This window comes from Melanotaenia boesemani, chromosome 4 (assembly GCF_017639745.1).
Source record: "Melanotaenia boesemani isolate fMelBoe1 chromosome 4, fMelBoe1.pri, whole genome shotgun sequence".
Lineage (NCBI taxonomy): Eukaryota > Metazoa > Chordata > Actinopteri > Atheriniformes > Melanotaeniidae > Melanotaenia > Melanotaenia boesemani.
The window spans coordinates 16,359,938-16,381,199 of NC_055685.1; the positions used below are offsets into that span (position 1 = coordinate 16,359,938).

General features: G+C 38.2%; 1 protein-coding gene across 4 annotated transcripts in view; it reads left to right on the forward strand.

Annotated features, from left to right (window-relative positions):
- npnta (nephronectin a) overlaps positions 1–20,858 on the forward strand; it is a 49,640-nt gene extending 28,782 nt beyond the window's left edge. For all 4 annotated transcript variants that reach the window (XM_041983913.1, XM_041983914.1, XM_041983915.1 and 1 more), the window contains 9 exons: positions 2,982–3,101; positions 4,396–4,515; positions 5,888–6,022; positions 7,644–7,766; positions 8,945–9,346; positions 15,448–15,537; positions 16,953–17,051; positions 18,833–19,092; positions 19,316–20,858. In XM_041983913.1, the coding sequence (XP_041839847.1) occupies positions 2,982–3,101; positions 4,396–4,515; positions 5,888–6,022; positions 7,644–7,766; positions 8,945–9,346; positions 15,448–15,537; positions 16,953–17,051; positions 18,833–19,092; positions 19,316–19,426 (1,460 nt within the window). In that variant the 3' untranslated portion in view covers positions 19,427–20,858. The remainder of the gene's footprint in view (positions 1–2,981; positions 3,102–4,395; positions 4,516–5,887; positions 6,023–7,643; positions 7,767–8,944; positions 9,347–15,447; positions 15,538–16,952; positions 17,052–18,832; positions 19,093–19,315) is intronic.
- Positions 20,859–21,262: the final 404 nt, after the last annotated feature.

Sequence of the window (21,262 nt, forward strand, 5' to 3'; positions counted from 1 at the left end):
TGATGCTACGGCTGTATCTCAGATACAAATTGATTGTCATATAGTTCATATTGTTTCCATTAGTATTTGCAGACTCAGGTACAATTTGTTTTAAGTTGTCTTTGACTTTACTCATTCTGAATTACTATAGACTAGACAGGGAAAATAAATAGAGCTGTATATATATTCATTCCAGGCTCACAAGAAAGTGAGTAATAGGTATGATTATCAGCACATCTGAAATGCAGCAGCGTATCAATAAAAGTGTGGACACAGAGATTTTAGGAGTGTTAATCACCTGTTGTTTTAAACTGGGAAACATTCAGCTGACATGATACAGCTACTAAGTTTATGTGTGTATATATATATATATATATATATATATATATATATATATATATATATATATATATATATATATATATATATATATATATTCAGCCAAATTTATATTAAAATCTAAATCCAACCATGGATCTTGCTGCAACTAAAGTGAAAAATACTGCACAATATAAGGGCAGATAGGACTTTTTTTTAATATTGAATTAATTTTTTTGGCATGGCATTCCATGTTTTAACACATTTTACCTCCTTATAAGCATTTTTGAACATGTAATAGGGCTGTGATATTATATTTAAGACAGTTTTACAACAAGCAAAATTTGAGCAAGTTAAATTAGCAAAGAAAAATTGCAAATACCGTTTGAAATATTTTGAGCGTGCACTACAAAATGCAGACATGCTACAGTTTTAAAAAGGGGATTTTGTTGCCTGAGCTGTTTTCACAGTTTTTGAGTTTTTATTGCAAAATTCTTATATTTGACCAATATAGCTGTGGGACATTATGGTGTAATACTGCCTTACTATATCAGTGATGCAATGATGTGAAGTCTAAAGTCACTTTAAATTATTTAGAACATTCATTTACTTCAAACATCAAATAACACTAAACAAAATTTGTTCAAATGTTAAATATTGCAATAATTCGATACATTTAGTCAGCTTGAGTTAGTTAAAGCTGGCCAATGGCAGTAAACAAGTAGTCACATTATATTAGTGTAATAACATTTAGGTGAAAGAATAAAAATTCTAGGCCAATGTCTTGTCTTTCCCTGAGCTTACCCACCTTCACAACTGCATTTAGATCACCGCAATATTCAACTAAAGAAGATTTACTGCTGCTTTTACTACACAACATTAGAAATAAATGTAACACATTTACAAATATAGTCTAGCTTCTTTTGAGAATAGCTGTAAGCATGATTGAAAAGGCCGGTGTGGCTCAGCATGAACATGCTTTACCAGCAAGTTCCCTTCAACTCTGTGAAAGGAAGAACAGCGGCACTACATCCTCTATGAGAAAACTTAATCTTAAAGATTGCTTTAGGGGGAAAAAACCTGAAATGAAATCCCCTCCTGCCTCTATCAGTATTGCATAACTGCAGGCTACTCTATAATCCATCTATTCTTTAAAGTTAGAGTGCAAAAAGAATCCAAACCGGCTTATATGAATTATTGAATGTGTTCAGATTGTCCAGATGCACAAAAGTACAGCTCAGTCACAGCAACAGGAATAATTAGTTGCTTGTCACCACAACTTTGAGAGCAAGAGAGAAATCTCAAATAAGTACATTTCACCAAGCACAAACAGCACTGGTGTATCTAATAATAATAATGTATTGCCTTTCAATCCTCTACACCCTACTGTAAATATTAGATGCTGTTACATTAAAACAAATGATGGCGGCACCAGTTTTCCTGTCTTTTGTGAGACCATCAAAGAAAAAAATAATGCACTAGAAAAGCTAGTCCTGCAAGATGAAAACACAATTCATCCGTCCCATGTATTAGGCTGAAGTATGTACTCTCTAAAAATATCTGACATTTACTTCTGCCACAAGTTTTAGTGTCAGCAGAGGACCGGATCCTTTCAGTAAATGGATGTGCTGTGCATGCCTCAGACTAAAGTCAAACATAGCAAGTTTTTCAGACATGCACAAGTTAAAAACATGCATAAAAAACAGGATGGAAAGGGATTTTTAATGCTTTAAAAATGCCAGTGATTGGGCATGACAAACATCAGGAGGCTGCAGAGAAAATTAATGGAATACAGACACTACGGAGTACATCAACTTTTTCTATAAATTCTGTGAATAGCTTAGACATATAAAAGTTTAGCTGTTTTTGCATTATGACACTTTTTAGCAGGTACTGACTTTAACACTGAATAAAGCTAGAGCCCTCCAGCAGAAGCATGTAAATGGACACAAGCTATGACATGTAGGAAGTACTGAAGTGTAATTAATACAATTAATGAGAGCTCTGTTACATTTTGGAGTCATCTCAAGGAGTTTACATAAACAACATCATGGCCCTTGGTTTAAAGATATGAATGGAAAGAAGACGTTAGCAATATCATTAGTTAGACCTGCGTGTGACAAGTCAAAATCTCCACTCTGTGGAAAGCGCACCGTGAATTTGAATAAACATTTGACAGGTGTTGCATTCACAGCATATTTCTTTGCCCCATGAATCCTCCCTACTGTAAACTCTGACAGCATTGTCCTCTAATCTGATTTTCCTGGGCTGTTGTTAGTGAGATTTCTCTTCTCCTACATCTGCTCAGCAACAGTGGACTTATCTGTCAGAGCGAAGCTGCAACCTGATGAAGCCGTGGTGAGTCAGAGTATAATAGCATCTTTTATCACTTACAGGTGGTGGGAGGGTTAACAGCTGACACTGGCTTCCTGGTAAATCATCAAAGATGGGAGTTCAGGGCCTGTTAGAACATGGCAACACTTCATTTCCTCCAAGATGCCCCCTCCCACCTCTTCCAAAGCACACACATTAAGGCCTGTGTAGACAGATGGACCTCCATGTCACCTCTCACACTAATGCACGGGTGAAGTTCGACGTGACTGACCTCGACACCTTTGCCCTCTTGACTAACCTCCTCTCTCTGTGTTCTGCTGTCCACTCATGTTTTCTCTCTCTGTCTGCAGACCTGAATGAATGTGGGCTGAAGCCGAGGCCCTGTAAACACAGGTGCATGAATACCTACGGGAGTTACAAGTGCTACTGCTTAAATGGCTACATGCTGATGCCTGATGGGACCTGTGGAAGTGAGTATCTCAAATGCACACGCTCAAGGCTGCACACATGGTTTGCTGTCTGAAATGTGGGTATCTGTTTTCTCTTATATTATTTTCATAACCTCTCCTTTGCTTTGTGGGCTTTGTGTGCTGAGGCTTTCTTTACCTCAGTATTCAAGTGTATTCATCTTAGTTCCAGGAGGCAATGTTGATGACATATGCTCTGTTATAAAATTTTCCCACTTGTGTTAGTACCTCTGACAGCAGCTTCTCAATCCTTTGACAGAGTGTTTTGATTAAAGTCCCTTGTTGGTCTGCTTCATTGTTGTAGCTGTACTTCATAAAATAAAACTCTGTGTAGAGCACTATTTGGGTTAAATTGAAAAAATATGAAAGAAATGCAATCTTTAGACCCTTGAGTGAATGTGCTGCTTTTATTGGACGCCTTCAGCAATTCCACATAATGTGAGCTGATGCCTGTGCACGTCTCCCTGTAAATTATGTTTCCCACCTGATAACTATTTTCTCCACACGTTTCCACTTGAGGACAGCGGGAGTCCTGCTACCTCATTTTAATTAGCTGTTTTATATCAGGCAAAAATTCATTGTTCCCCTTTTAAATCCTGAATTGCATACCACTTGAGGCAAACTTAAATTATTGTAGGGATTGTTTTGTTATGATAGCATGATGGTGTTAACCACTTTACTGCTCCTCTTTTCTCCCTTGCTGCTGCTGTGATCAATGGACCACTGTGGCATTTAATCAGCCCAGACCGCCTCAGTCATCAAACTCTACTCTTGGGAGCCTGAAGCTGTTGAAGTAACTGCAGCAGCATGAGCCCTGCTTTTAATTTCCTTTTTTTTAGGTCTGAATTTATCAAGAGAGGCTGAATAAAATCTTTTCCATTATATTATTATTTTGTAGTCTTGATCTTCTCAGCGTGGCTCAACAGCAGCAGCCCTGTGCGCTGCCACTTCGATATTGGAGAGATGGATTATTGTCTTTGAGTGTAGAAAAGGATCAAAGAGGTTGAAGGAGAATTGCTTGAACTAAGGTGTGAGCACACAGCAACTGCACAGCAGAGGAATCTAATAATGGCAGAGTGTGTGCTGTTCTTTTGGCTGCACCCTGGGGTCAAGCTGGCTAATATCAGAAAAGGCAGGCGACTGGCTTGGCTCTTACAAATTGGCAGGAGGATAAGGAATGTTCGTGCTGATGTGAGGACAAAAAGTGAGGGTGATAGCAGTATAAACTGTTCTTCTTTGAATTCCCTTGTGGCAACAGCATGAGTTCATACGTGCTGCTGTGTTTCTTTTCCATCAGATGCTCGCTCTTGCAGTATGGCCAACTGCCAGTACGGCTGTGAGGTGCTGAAAGGAGAGGTCCGATGTCAGTGTCCGTCGCCTGGGCTACAGCTGGCTCCGGATGGAAGAACTTGCGTGGGTGCGTCCCAGTCTTAATATATCTCCACAGGACAGAAAACTGAGCTGCACTACCACTCATCCATGAGCAACTGTTTTAAAGTTGTCTGGGTTTTTGTCAGCCAATAAGTTTGCTGATTTATAATCAGATATGACTGCTTTAGCAAACAAAACAAAAAAAGAAGAAAATAACAGAAATAAATCAATTTTGAACTTAAACAGTTCTTTTTAGGTAGCAAAGCCTTTCAGCTGATCTAAAACATTTACCATCGGTTAAGGCTGTTAACCTGTGTCAGGTTTTAACACAGTCTGGGTTGTTCCAGTTATCCTCCCACTTAACTGCTGGTTGGTTAATGGTGGGGTGAGGTTTCTAAAAGAGGGCAGACATCAGTCATACAATATTTCCTTAAAGCATTTGCACCAGGGATCTTAAAAGAGGGATGATTTGCCATTTGTACTGACTTATTTATGCTCTGCTAAAATCCAATAAAACCCCCTGAATATTAGTGTTATTGCAGAATAGGACAGTCTCATAATTTAATGTTGCTTATAAAAGAAGATGTTTAATGTATCACAGAAGTTGTTAAGCAAAATACGATTTGAAAGGCTGCTATTGCTCATATATATGGAACTCTGTGATTAAATGTTCAGTTTAGTGCTCAGTGATTTGCTACAGAGAACAAAAAAGAACTTCCAAACTTTATAAAGAAATATGTTTTTTCTTTTTTTAAAGACAACACATTTGTATTCACATTCAAAGTGCATATGTCACGATTTGAAACAGAATAAACAACAGTAGCAGTAGATGTATAATACCATGACCCCTTGCAGCTATTGGCCATTATGCAGCTCCATTGGAGCAGTTTTGGGATAAGGGGCCTAGCTGATGTCGCTGAGAGGTTGGCTTATACGCTTGCTTGTTTTCTCAGAGCATTCAGGTGTCTTAGTTGTTTTTAGGATGCTCTTAAACAACAATCCCTGTGGCACCACAGTGGCTCAGCTGTTTTTAAGGCACATCAGAGAATAATCTTTGGTCTGAATACTGATGCCCACATACTCAGGTGATCAACAGGATCAGTTAGAGAAAGTCTTTAAATAATGAAACAAGGTAGTGCTTACTTTGTTGTGTACACTAAAGAAAATTATTAGTTCATAAAATAATGCAAACTAGGGAAGGTGAAATGTTTGTTGCTACACAGCAGCATTTAATAAGTTTTGAAGTACACCGCCTTTTTTAATCTTAAAGTTTTGCATGACATTCTTTTACTTGATTGTAAACAGCTATATACAAGGACATTTTAGCAAAGTAGGTGAATGCATCATGTTAATTAATGTGTATGCTAATTTCCTTTTTTGTAAAAATCTGGGTCGTTTTTATTCTCTGTCTCCTGCAGATGTGGATGAATGTGCAGCAGGCATAGCTGTGTGTCCCAGGTTCAGGAAATGCATCAATACATTTGGTAGCTACATTTGCAAGTGCCACGAAGGATTTGACCTGCAATACATCAATGGAAAATATCAGTGCATAGGTAATGTAACAGTAAGATTTGTGGAGATAAAACTTACAAATATCAGAGATGTGTCAAGATATTTAGGAGACTTGTACAGCATGTACATGTACTTATTAGCAGTGCTGCAGGAACAGCTTTGGACTCTTTACTTTAACACACTATTTAAAATCAAACTAAATCAGTGATGTCATCCTCAAAATATGTTTTGTTTGTTAGTTTGTCCTTGAGCAATAGTGCCAGCCAGTGGTGGAAGTAATTAAATTGCAGTGTTAACAGAATTGTACTTTACATTAGTATTTTTATTTAATGGTAACTGCAATAGTTTCAGACCTCTACATTTCAGAGAAGTGTCCCATAGATATTTGTCAGTCCTGCTTACAAATTAATTTATGAATAGTAACACCTTCCTTTATATATTAGTACAACACTGGATAATTTTTGCTTTTGTGTTTATATTACTTAGACTAAATGTTAAGGAACATTTGTCATTGCATTTCTAAGCGGTATGCCCGTGTCACAGAAACTGGATCACTTCCAGTTTTTTTAATCTATTGCCTTGTACAAAACAACTATCAGCAAGATATGGCAGCAAATTATTTTTGCAATTTAATTAAAAATAAATAGTGCAATTTTAACAGCAAATGCAATTTCTTGCCACATTAAGAGAAATGCCAGGATTCTTTTTTTGCAAGCGTGATAGTGTGGAGAGAAGAAACCTAAGGTGTAACCGGACTCAGGAAGAACCAACACCTCTTTGGAAATGAAAGACAACAGGGCATGTTCACTGAAAACAGTGTAATGTAGATATGCCAGAAAAAACTTTAGGATTAAAACGCGTGATTTCTTTTGTTCATTTAATCCATAAAGCAAACTTGAGGGCAGATAGAATTTCTGCAGCACATGGTCTGTGGTGAACCCGGTTGGTGACATGTTTATCTAATCTAGTTTTTACAAAATAAAAAAATTCCACCATTATTGTGAAAATTATTAGACAGAAAAAAGGAGCTCATGTTTGGCTAAGCACATGCAGCTAAATCTTTCTCCTATAAAACCTCAACTTAATTTCCATAGAATTGCAGAGTGAAAGCAAGGCTTGCAATGAGGGTGTCATTATTCCATTACATTGTGCAACATCTTCTACATCTTTCAGTTAAAGAAAAAGAAAAATGAAAAAAAGCTTTTTTTTTAACAAATACAAAAAATGTAGTAATGTTCCAGAATTACATTATTTATAATAAAGAGGTTGGTAGACTCATGAAGCCAGACTACAGGATAAAAAAGCTGAGGGGTCATCTAAATCAAGGCATGTCCATAAATTTAAGGGGAAATTTTTTTTTAAACAATCATAACGAAGTTAACCTAATGTAGTTAAAGTAATTCTTTTCTCTGATGATGCTTAAATGACTGCATTTCTGTATCAGAGGATTTTTCCCACACTACCCTCATAATAATTTTGCCTGGGCATTCATAAAAGGAGCCCCATTATTTTCTGAAGTGCTTTTGCTTGAGGGATGTAAACCTACAGTCTTCCTTCAAGCACATATAAAGCAATTAGCCTTTGATATTGTGATGTTATGTCTGAAGCTTTTTCCACTTGCACCCTGTAGCTGAATGTTTTTATGTTTCTATTATCTTTCAGATGTGGATGAGTGCTCTGTAGGTCAGAGCCACTGCAGCAGCTTTGCCACCTGCTACAACACGGCAGGCTCATACAAGTGCAAATGCAAAGACGGCTACAGGGGGATGGGACACGACTGTAAACGTAAGACCAAGGAACAAAACACTGGCTCCGTGTTCACTTTTGCAAAGAGAAAGTGGGGCCTCACATTTTTGTTTTCTTTGCCTGTATTTTTTTTAAAGCTAAGGAAGCAAGAGAAAGGGAGGAATAGCTTTGCAAGCACTGCCAGTACTGAAATTCCTTTCATTGTATTGGCTGTCAGTCATTACTAAAATCACCCTTCAGCTCTGTCACATGCTCCAAGAGTGACTTCATGTTTTGCCATGTGGCCTTTTTAATCAGCCTAAAGGCCTCATCAAATGTGAAATATTTCTGGTGGTTTGTCTCTTTTTACTCACTGACAAGCAGTCCATTAAGCAGCACGACTGTAGTTTTTACAGCAGCTCAGTGAAAAAGAAATGACTTTGCACATTTATTTAATCATCCAAAGGTCCAAAGAGCAAAGAGGAGACTAATTCACCCTGTCACTTGTCCAAAGGGTGTGAGAAAAAAATGCTCTGAGAGTCGAGTTGCAATATGTATCATATATCAAAGTGGCTTGCAACATGAGGAGGGAATCACCAAGTTCAAACCACTTGCCTTTATCCACATTCATTCCTCTCTCATGGAACCCTCACGACCAGAAGCCCCAACCCCCAATCCCTGTGTCTCCTCCTGGCCTGAACAATGAATGGAGGAACAAAAGAAAAGGAGGAGTAACTTTGATTTCATCAGCAAGGATGATCTCAGGGGCACAGCAGCCTGAGCACAGAAATCATTTCACACTCTCAGAGCAGCTTAAGTTTGATGCTGCAATGCCTCTGGCTGTGAGCACACAAAGACTTACTAATCAGGATGACCACATGAGAAAAATAATGCTCTTAAAAGGCAATTGTCATTTCAGAAGAGCAAATATTTGCTAAAAGTCAGCTGTTTGGTTTAGTTTTTAATCAAGAAGCTATATTTTACTCAATACCACTGAGTGATTGTGACCTCTTTTTTTCCAATAGCGAACTTCTGCCTCAGTGAGATTTGAGACATCCAATTTGTTTTAAAGCCCTAATGCTTAGTTAACAGATATCAGGAGAAGTCTCAGTGGATGAAATAAAACCCTCCTCTGTAAAAGTCAGGCTAATCATTGCACTTAGTCTGCAATTCCATGCCTCATTAAGTCTTAAGTGCTCATATTTCTCTTCTTCATCTGCATTCTCTTATGATTTCAGCTATTCCAAAGGTGGTTATTGATCCCCCGAGACCGGGTAAACTACCTCCAAATCATTTCAACTACATCCCAGATAAGGATCACAGGAGGACCACCACTGTCCGCCCACCAGTGACTCCAAAGAAAGTCTTTCCCATCATCCCCAAAGTTCCAACCACGACTACAACCAAAGCGCCACTGCCCCCAAGAAGGATCACCCCAGCTCCACGCAAGCCAGCAGTTCCCACCAGAAAGCCCTTTGTCCCCACCAGAAAGCCATCAATACCCACACGCAAACCCTACATCCCACCAAAGCCAAAAGTTCCCACCAGACAACCCCCACCACCACCACCACCACCACCAGTCACACCCATAGACAACACCATCCAGAAGGAGGTCACGAAACAGAGAGGAGATGTTCACAGTGAGTGTTAACAGTTTGCCTTATTCTCCCTGCACTTCCATATAGTGCAGCTCTGTAGAAAAAGATAGATTCACACCTCACTGTCTACTTTTTCTAAAATCGGGTTAGGGTTGGGGATAGTCCCATCTCCACCAGGAGGTCCTGGTCAGTTTGGTGATGGTTCTATGACGGTTTTGTCCAGTAAACGCTGAACTCTAATGCAATTCCACAGTTACTCCACAATTTTTCTTCTTTGTCTTCCAAGAGCTCAAGTTGTCAAAGCATCAGTTCCTCTGCTACATTTTCCCACACCATGCCCCCCCCCCCCCCCCCCCAGTTTAAGAGTCACTGGTCTAGACACAGGCATGATTTCTTTTCATTCTAGCTGTTGGCCTCGTTTCACAAACATAATTGAATAATTTGCGTTACAGACACAGATGAACCCAATCTTAATTGAGTCAGTGTGTCTCTATAAATATCAACAATGTCTTTAAGCATTTGGCAAAACAAGTTCATAAAATAAAGCAGACATTTTCACATATATACACGTATCAATATGACATAGACATGTACCAACATTACCAGTCATTTTGAGTCATTTATGTGGTAAATAGGCAAAAAAAAAAAAGAAAAAGAAAAATACACATGAAAAATGTACATGCACTTATGTGTGATCATTTTATATCTTTTATCCACCCTTTTAAAGGTGAGGGGTTAAGGCAATTGTAAACAACGTGGGCTATATTACACCCCATTTGCCTCAAATGTGCACATTGAAACCCCATTAAATCACTATTCTTGATCACAATCGAATATAAAACAAGCATTTCCTCATTTGTCGACTTCATTTGAGGCCAGGGGCTTTCATTTTATGCTTGAGGAGTCCCCTTCCGGGTGACATCCGTTTCACAAAATATACTGAGCAGGGAAAATACCCACTTTATCTGCTAAGGAGGGCTTGAGCTCTACCCCCCATCCTCTGCTTTCCACCCAAGCTTCTCAGCTTTAGGTTTGTGTGGGTGTGTAAAGAGGGCTGGGATATACTTGCTGTGCATGCTTCTCATGAACTAGTTTAAAGTTCAATTCTCACAATTTAAAATTAATAGTTCACATTCACCGTTCACCATTTCAGTTTTGAACTAGTTGAAAGTTCAGTTCATCTTTCTTTTAGGTTGTAAGTGAGAGAGAAAGACTGGAATTAAGAAAGAAAAATAAGTGTTGTGTCTGGCAATGAAATCAATTATAACAGACATTAAACTAGACCTTAAATTCTATCACACAAAAAAGGACAAAAAGAAGTTAATTTTTTATCAGCTATTTTTAGATTACCTCTTCCCTAAATATTAAAGCGTGAAAAAATGCAGAAATGTATTACTTTTAGTTTTGTTTAGTTTTTTTGCACACAATAAAAATACATCAAGTTCACAGAAATAAACACTTAAAGGTGAAGTGCAGGAAGAGGCAAAAAGCCAATCTGGCTTATCTGAAGCCTCCACCCAAGAAAATAAATAAAAAAAATGCAATACAAAACAATAATATTTTATGAGATATCTTTTTACAGTGGACAAATACTTCAACTCTGCAAGTGTTGTCAAAGTAGAAGTTGATGAAGCTGACGTTCTGACTTATTTTTTAAGCACAGGCAGAAATCATTCAAAAATATTTAATTTTCAGACAGTACGTAACATTCCTGTAAATAATCAAAAGAAGACAAGGTGTCTGAAGTGCATGGTTCTTCTGCTGTGCCTCTTTTCACCTACACTTCCTGTTTTAGAGCAAGTGCAGGTTTCTGGTTTGTTAAGCTTGAGTGCTCATTGCATCGTGGGTAACGTAGTGTGAAGTAAGTGTAGCTGCAGGTAAATGTAGGCAGAGACTCATATTTTGAACAAGTTCATATTCAAGTTCTTCGTTCTAAGAATAGTTAAAGAACATGTTCTTTTCCAATAAAGATGAGGACTATACTGTTGGGAGCTGACTCATCGTCTTTCCAGCACCAGCGACTTGAAAGCGATGAAGAAGCCACAGAACCTGACTTGCCTTAGAGGTCTAAAAATGGAGAAATCCAGTGGTCATCCACAAATTCTGTGGTGCTCGAGTGGAATCCTATGGGCACAGGAATAAAACCTGGACCCACCCGCTATGCCGTGGTCCCAACTGCTTGACAGCTTCAGTTTATTCTTCACTATGGAGCTGAGCAGTCTGATCATCAAATACACAAACCTGCATGCAAGGAGGACAGTCGCCAGCTGGAGGGACATTTTTTGCCACCACCATGCATTCCTGTGTTGGTTTCCTGTTGTTGGCTGGCGTATACAGTTGCCACAGTGAGGCAGTCTGTAGTCCTGTGGGATGATCAGACAGGCCAACAAACCTTCTGGGTGACCATGTCAGTCAAAATGATTAGCCTACTCTGTGGAGTCCAATGTTTTGATGACCAGCTTTCTAGACAGTGGCACTGGGGAGAAGACTAGCGGGTTGCCATATGCTAAATGTGGACTCGCTGGACTACCCGGCTCCCCCTGATCTTCAGTCCCGGCGAGGATGTCTGCATGGTGCCATATAAAGGGCGCTGCAGTTTTTGGTAGTACATGGCAATGAAGCCAGCCAAGTATGGCCAGAAAATGGCCGACGAAACAGCATACACCTGGAGGTTGAGTCTCTATATCAATCAATCAGCTGATGCGATGGCAGAAAAACATCAAGGGTTTTTTAGTATTTAGTATTTTCTGTAGCAAGCACACCTGGCAGAGCCACAAAGTTACCAACTAAAATACTTAACATTTGAGAATTCAAGGCGATAAATTAATTGAATCCACCTGCACAAACCCACAAATTGCAGCATGATAGAGATATAATGAAAGAAATTACTTTCATATTCAAGGTAACTACGGTAATTAGCTTTAGTAATCGCACCTATAAAGTAGCCTGGTACTCAGCCAGACTCCTGTTTATCCACATGTCACAATTTTCTTGTCAGGCATAACTCTGAAGGCAAATTCATTCAAAGTACATCATCTGTCTTCATTTTAGTTGGATGTTCATGATCAAAACTGAATAAAATAAGTGGATTCCAAATAATCAAAGAAGGCTGAAATTGTATCTCCCACTTTGGTGAAATGGTAATCAAAACTATTTATCCTCTGTTCTCTTCCAACACTGTTAAGGCCAAGGACTTTTCAAAACAGGAAAGCATTTCATTATGATAATCCCTGCAGGCTCATTAAGCCAGCAGCGTTCAGCTGATTTATTTATTGAATATATTTTTCGGCAGGTTAACACATAGTTTTTCAGAACTGGAGATGGAGATAATTCTCTGCTACAGTGACTGTGATCTGGAAGGAAAAAATGTATATAAAATTTACACAAGCTTACTGTTCCAGAATCTGCCGAATGCTAAAATCTGCAGTATCCTGTTTTTTATTTTTTTTATAATTTCTTCACTTGCATAATTTAATTGATCATATAAGTGACACAAAATATCAAAGTCAGGAAATATTTGCAGATGGCAAAATATATATTTTTTCTGTCCAATATATGTTTTAGCCACAAAAAAAACAAAACAAACTAAAGTATGTTTATCTTTTATCCTTGATACTAGAAACAAGTCATATTTCCAAAAAATGACATACCTGTACATTGCTTTGCATTATATGTTGCCAGGAAACAGGAAATAGTTGCATCAGTTCGGTATTCAAACATAATACCGAGGAAAAAGAAAAAAAGAATTGTACAGTTCTGACAAGCTAGAAAATCAATATTTAATTTGATCACCTTTACTCGTCAACACAGCCTAAACCTTCTGAGATGAGATTTCTTAACTTGCTTCAAAAAAAAAAATTCAGGAAAAATTCTCCAGAATGTCGAGGTCTAGCCTCTTCATCACTCTATACTGTTAATACTGATTATTCAGTCCAGTTCTTGTGTCATTTATCATACCTCATCAGTCTCTCTTTCCTCCTTGTTTCCCTCCACTATTGCTACTTGACAGCCACCCTTCCATGAAGACCAAACTTATGAGTTTTGAATAAACTGAGGATGGATCAGCTGAAGGTCCAGATGAATCTTTCATGTCCTGTGTCAGGTCTTTGCTGGATTTTTTCCAAGTCTTGCCTCTTGGAAGCAAAATTTAAAGAAATAAGAGATGTCTCAAGACGTATTTACTGTAATACACAATCAACCCACTGGAAGAAGTGTGAGTGCATGGCTGAACTAGCAACCTGTCCAAAAATAGATGGCTTTTACAAACAACAACAGCTCCAACAGGAAGTGCTAAAACATATGTAGCTGTAAACGAAGCTTAGCATTAAGCCCTTTGCACATGCATGATGACATTCAACAGCTAAGTACAGAAATAAGAAGCGAGAAACTGTGGTTCCTTCTCTTGCCAGATGGCAACCCTTAATTAGAAAAAGGATGCGGGGAGAAGATTACATTAACACCTGTCTGCACTGCTTGGGGGAGACATCAGTCTAATATTTTGCTCCCTGGCAGAGCAGTTCTACCAACCAGAGCTTCCTAAAGATGATTTGAAGACGATGTGGGGATGGAAGAGAGATGTCACGAAGTGATTACTCAAGTAATTAGTGATTAAAATTTGTAAATGTCTCATGTGGTGAGTAGTGCCTCGGCTGTGTCTCTAGTGCTGTAGTCAAAGACAGCTCAGTTTTTTCATTTCCTCTCAGTGTAAACCCATGCAGCCAATCAGAGAAGAAAATTCTTTACAATTTTTCACCATCTTCCTTTTGCAAATAGTAGGATTTGAGAATTTATTGTACTCAGGACCTGCCAAAATCAAGCAAAAAACATAATCAATCAATAAATTAAACTAGATTTTCCATGACAGGATGTAATAATGTAGAAATTTATCATAAAAATTATAAAACGTCTCATTAAGTGAAATATTGTACTGCTGTATTTACGTTCTGTGTTAAACTACATCATTTTCTCAATTGATTTACTTAAATAGTCTTCATCCTTTGCTTTAATTTTTTACATTTTCATTTATGTTTAATTTCTGTGTAAATTTCCTTTATTTAAACCCACCTCTAACATTTACATGCACAGTGTAAAATCTGAGAGTTGAGTGAATCTCACAGGGTAATCAGGGCTTTGTCTTAAAAGGAGCATGGCTTTTTCTTTTGAACAGTGCAGATGTGTACTATTCTATCACATTCAATTATCAGGGAGGGGGTACAAGTCCAGATCCCGACACACAAACACAGACAAACACATGCAGAGACCTGGATTCCAGGAATTGCTGGAGGGCATGGTGTGTGCATGACCTCCCTACTCTCAGATTCCTCCGACTGACAGACTACTGCACTCTGCCAGGTGGTCGTGACCCGGCATGAGGATAGGCCCTTTCACCGTCCAGCCTGACTGGAAGTGGCACATGTTGGGGATTCTGTTTGGTTGACAGTTCAAGTGTTCTTTCCTCAGGGAAATACAACACAAAAATACTGGCAACAGGTTTATTTGTAAATTGTCTCATCAAATTTACCTGAGATTCATTGTAAAGTTAATATGAATAAAATGAATGAATATATTATGTTAGCTCTACATATTTTTTACTTTTTTTTCCCCTTTAGGAGAACATTATTTATTCTGTGAAAGAACAGGGTCAAAAGATTACTTGTTACAAAAGGTTTTTGAATTAGAAAAAAAAGAAAAAAACTTTTATAAGCAGAACACAGTTGACCTTTAATAACACAGCTTGGCCTGCAGTATTTTGTGAAGTGTGACCCCAATGGTGAAGGATAAAGGCTATTTTGAGCCCGGCTGTGCTCTCTGTGTGAGTGTGCATGTAGTGATCTCCCAGTTGCATTGCAGCAAAATTTGCTCTGATGCTGCATCACATGGACCATAGCCCTTTTCCTTGTTGCATCCAACTTGTGGTGTTCTCATGGGTTTTCTCAATTCAGATCGCTACGGTCCTTCACATATTTCTTTCCAAATATACCGTGCCCTGGGTATGCAGGCACTAAACCATGGAATAGATTCATCCTTGCAAAGTCCTTTGTTGAGCAATGAAACAAAGCCGTACAACAGCCCCAAGAAGATAACAGTGAACAAATATAATAGCTTAGTTAATCCTTTATCTAAACCTGTGTCTCTCTCCTCAGTCCCTCGAAACCACGACCACAACACTGTCCTCGACACAGACTTTGACATTGAGCTCGGCAACACAGCAGATGAAGCCAAGGATGACCCAGGTAAATAATATGCATGTGACAGACACAACCTCTTCTTTGGGCTCAAATGGTGACAGATAAGCAACATGAGCCATGAGCAAAATGAAACAGACAATCAGCTCCTGCAGTGCTGTTGTTGAGGTGGAGGGATCACAGTGACTGGCTGTGTTTTGGCGACACGTGACATCTGGATGTATCAGTTTAAATAATGGCTCAGTGTTTAGAATGCACTGCCAAAGTATTCCACTTCTTACAATGTGCTTTCCTGACTGCTTGAATGATTATTGAATCATTTGGAGATAACATCAGTTTTCTGCTCAAAGCTGCAAAATTCCCGACAATAAGAAGAGCAAGCTCTCGTGAAAAGATGGCATTCTCTGTCATGTTTGTTCAGTGTGATTTATTGATACGAACGGTACGCAGATTAAATCACCTAATGATTTGGTTTTGTGTTTGTTTTGTTTCCTATTGCATTATTTTATGGTGTGCCAAAAGAGAAGGCATTTTCATTGGCATTACAGAAAATGAACTGAAAGGGGGTTTTGTTTTTCCACTGATACCAAAAAAAATGGAGGATAATATTCTTATCTATGAAGCAATTTGTACAGCAGTGCATAATTTAAACCATTGCCTTCATATTATTATCTCAACACCACCACTAGGAAAGAAATCATCGGTCACTGGAAAATTATTACTTCAGATTGTAATAATAATGTATTATCATAGTGTCTGTCATGTTTACAGTAAGTAATTTACATAGAATAAACAAACACTAGGCAAGGCAAGGCAGTTTATTTGTTTAGTACATTTCATGTACAGGACAATTCAAAGTGCTTTACAAAAAACAAAGGCATTACAGATATTTAGAAATAGTAAAAGGCAGCATCACATAATCACAATAAAATAATAAATTACATTAAAATGATTAAAAGCAAGATAAGTTAAAAAGTTAACATGCAGATTTCATGCATAGGCGCATGAGAAAAGAAATGTTTTTAACCTGGATTTAAAAATGTCTACATTTGGTGAAAATTTAATCTCCAGTGGCAGTTTCTTCCACTTGTTTGCAGCATAACAGCTAAATGCTGCTTCTCCATGTTTAGTCTGGACTCTGCTCTGGACTAGTTGACCAGAGTCTTTGAATCTAAGAGCTCTGCTAGGTTTATATCACAAATATCACACTAACAGACCAACATCAGAAATTTATGCCACTTACATATTATTTCATCTTTCAGATAAATGTTTTCTTACTTAAGATTTAAGCTATTCCTTTTTCACTTGATTTTATTTTCTTCATGAATTGTAACATAAGTTCATCTTCATTTAATCAGAGGGAGCCTCTTCTCTCTGATGCTGGAGAGCCACAGCAAGAGAGCAGATCTAAGTCCATGTATGTGTTTTCCCTCCATGCCACTAAAATGTGTTGTTCTATTTAGAGTCAGGGTATCTGAGCTGCTCCTTTGATGACGGTCTTTGCGGCTGGATCAGGGACAAAGACGGAGACCTGCATTGGGAGACGACGCCTGACCCGACTGGTAATTTTAAGAACATGGGTCAATACTTCCCACTTTCACACTATTAATAAGACAAATTGTTTCACAGTCACTAAATGGAAACTAGAACATGTGCTCTTTTAACGGCACGCTTGCACATGTAAACACAGGCGGACAGTCTAAGCAGATTTTGTTCCATTCAATTACAGGTCAAAGCAAAAATGACTTGAGGGAAGTAGTTTTTCTTCTCTGCCGGTTAGTGCTTTCCTCTACAAAGCAATGCAAATGAGAAGTGGATTATGTGACCCATGATTAAACCCTGGGGCTCCATTAAATGGAAATACAACACTGTTTGTCTTTGGACTCAGGCGAAGAGAAGACATGGTAAATTATGTTGAGAGGACTCAGGTGTGTGAAGTCTAAACAGTGCAGTGTCCTGGCACTGTTTAAGTGACAATAACTACATCTGGCTTCTGCAGCCAACTGACTTAGTCCAGCAGTTATTAGTGAGTTTCCAGACTTTCAGATTGAGGAGTTATTTCAGCCAAGACTGTGTTCCCTAATTAGTGCTTATAAAGTTTTTTTTTTTTGCTCAGGCCTGTTAGTTTCTTGGATAATAATTAACATTAAATTACAGGCTAAGTGCTGACTATGAATAATTCCACTTAAAAGACAACATTTCAGTTAACAGCAGCATGTTTGTATGGAATGAAAACATAGAAAAATGTGACTGGTAGTTGCGCGTGTACTCCCACACATCCTATCTTTGTTTAGTGAAGCTTGTGAAAATTAACAGTCCATCACCTAACATCTTTTTGACAGACAACCACAAGCAAACCTGCCTGCTAGAGAAATGGATCAGACTTGGAAGAAGCTCATGACTTATGTAGAATGCCTCCATGGCCCACAGACACTTAATACGCCCTCTGTGGTTAACACCAGCCATACATGGTTCAGTCAGACAAGCAAAATACATACATCAGCATTTATCAGCTATTACCCAGGAGCTCCTTCATGGTTAATTTTTTAAAACTGTAGAACTGCGTTCATTAACTAATGCAGAAAAGAAAAGAAAAGAAAAGGAAAGGAAGAAAAGAAAAAAGAATTTGCTTCAGTATGGACGTATTTTGGAGCAAAGGAACATTAACTGACCAAATTAATTCGGTTGTTATACAATATTTTAAAGTTTTCTCAAATTACAGAATAAATGAATGAACGAAAGAACGAACGAACGAACGAACGAACGAACGAACGAATGAATGTGCATACTAGTATGTTTTAAAGTTAATGCTGCTGCAGCAAATTAAAAACTGAATGAGTCACAATGTGTTTCAGATTTTCAGGCTTAGCTGCTCTGAACAAGTAAACAGACATCTTTATCAATGTTTTTCTGTTATACCAGACCAGGAAAAGCCATGCCACATTAAAGTGTGTAAAAATTATCTTGGTCACACTCAATAGAACATATGAGTCTCATAAAGACAACCTAGTCTTACAGCATAATGACAAAGGGTTTAAAAATAAACAAAAATACACCCATGATTTTCTCTGTTTTCTGCCAGAAACATACAGTTATGTGCATTAGTACAAATACACAGTACAACTATGCAAAATATCTATTACATTTATTAATGTGTATGTAAGTGGTTTTCAGGAACAATCGCTATATTGAATTATTATCTCACAACAGGGCGTAATATTGTGCTGTATTTTGCTTAAAAGCTGGCATTCAGTGTATGGATTACCACAGTTCAGGGTTTCATACAATTTATATCAGTGTCTTATCATTTCTTAACCATAATGGGATTTTTTCACCTTCACAGGTGGACGGTACCTTACAATTCCCGAAACAGGAAACAAGAGGACTGGGCGAGGGGCTCGGCTGGTACTCCCACTCACCCCACCCTGGAATGATGGCAACCTGTGCCTGTCTTTTCGTCATAAGCTGGCAGGTCACCACGTGGGAATGCTTCAAGTGTTTGTAAAGAAGGGAAAGCAGTACAGTCCGGCAGTGTGGGGGCGAACAGGTGGTAACGGCTGGAGGCACACTCAAATCACATTATGGGGTACAGGCCTGGAAAGTGTAAGTATAACAGTAACGATGTAAAAAAATAATTTTAGGAGGAGAAATGTTTGTAGCGTTGTTTTTAAAATGGGATCAGAGATCCAGTCTGTATTACGTAAGTGAAACTGTAAAATTCTCTGTGAGGTTCACTTTAAAAACAGCACTCTTTCATCATGCGGTAGCATGTGATGCATTTCTTCTGTGGCATTAGCTCAGTGTGCAGTGTTCTGCTGTTCACCAGGTGATCCTGAAAGGGGAGCGTGGGCGGGGCAGGAATGGAGAGATGGCTGTGGACGACATCACCTTGAGGAAAGGCTCCTGCACAGAGGAGCACAATCTGAGGAGACTCTGACTGAAAGAACAGAGGGGGACAGAAAAAAAAAAGAAAAAACTGAGGGAAAATCATCTCCAAGAGAACTGACTCTGTTGTGACTCCCCCTATTTTTGCCTGGGCTTTCTCTTGTCCCTCCCTCATCCAGTTCTCCTGTGTCTCTGAAGAATTGAGAATCTGCAGAACAGTGGGTTTCTCGTCCTCAACTGTCCATGAATTCACTGGACTGGACCTAATCTCATGGACAGATAATAAATCCCAGCCCTCTCACCCCATGACCTTGATATTCTGAAACCTGCATGTACCTAGTTATCATGGAAATATCCATCACCTCACACAGCGCTGGCAGCCTTCCATCCTTACCGCTGATAGGTCCCCATTCATTCATTTCTTTCTAGGGGGATGCCCGCTCCTTCACTTCAGAGTCTGCTTTGGTTCTACCTTCACCTTTTACAACAAGCCATCATCTTTTTTTTTTACTTTTTTTTGGATTTTTATTTCTTTTTTTAATTTGCTTGATGGTAAAACATGTGGTACAAGTGGCAATTTTTGTTGTTCTAGGTTAGAGATGAAAACATTTGTAAAAAGGTTAATTTTATTAGTCATAATTTGGTTTTATTCCTGATTCAAGGCTGATGCTGGATCAGTTTTAAAGTTTTTTTTTTGTTGCTGGTCTAATCTGGGATTTAGCTCACATGTAAAGTTTTTTTAAGTCCGATTCAATCAGCCCTGCTTAAAAGCTGTCAAAATAAAATTAAACTGAACTGAAAATGTAACCTTTTTTTCTTTAACGTCATATTGCAATCTTTATTAAAGTGCATACTGCCACCTACTGTATCAGAGAAGTTGCCTCATAATAAGTATTAGGTTACTTGCATCCACACAGGCAAAAAGTCTTTACCTTTCATCATCTATAGCAAGGAAAGACTTTTGACATCCTCAGACTGGAAGTTCCTTTTCAGTGACTTACACTGAGTCCATAGAAACAGTTCAATCTTTACAAAACACTTGTGAAAAAAGCCTTAGTTATTGATTTCCCACAATTAAATCCCAGAGTAATGTCTGGAGCCATACAACCTTTCCTTTGTTGACACTGTTTTCAGCTATTTAGCACCTTCTCTATTCTGACCTTTAACTGAAGCCTCCAAAAGTCAAATTTTCAGGCACTCCAAATGTGTAAAACAGGATCAGTTCATGATTTTTGAGGCTCGCAAATCAACAGTTTCTTTCTATTGTGCTTTGTTATATTAAGTGCATTTGTTATACAGACAATACAACCAGTTTTTTATGCTGTCATGAATGGTATTATTGTAAATGTAGCTGTGTGTACATACTCTCTATACAATCCCATAGTTGTGTGGTTTATATGTTATGTAAAGTCATACATGGATACTAAGTGGATTTCAAGTGATTGGTAATTCAACGTTTAATTAAAGAACAGATGAAAATCTTACATAGTTAAAGGCTGTGTTTAAAGTGTGCAAAGTTTGAGAGTTCATGTGGAATAATGTTCTGTCTGTAATGTGCAAGCCACATACTTGCATATTGTATATTGTATGAGATACTGAAAGGTATCTCTTTGGTTAAGAGACTTTCTATTTGTGTAGTTGCATTTATAGCATTTGCAATTCTCCCCAAAAAATCTGTAAATAAAGTACCCTTTGACAGATATTAAACAAATATTTATCATATTTTGACAGCTTATAATCCAAGCTTTAAATCTAGGGAAATGAAGCTAAATGTCATTGAGGGTGATACTTGATTATGTTCTAAACAATTAGGACAATAATCTGATTCAACGTGGTGAGTTTTACCAGCAGGAAAAGGTCTTTATAGCAGGAAAGGCAGATCAATAGC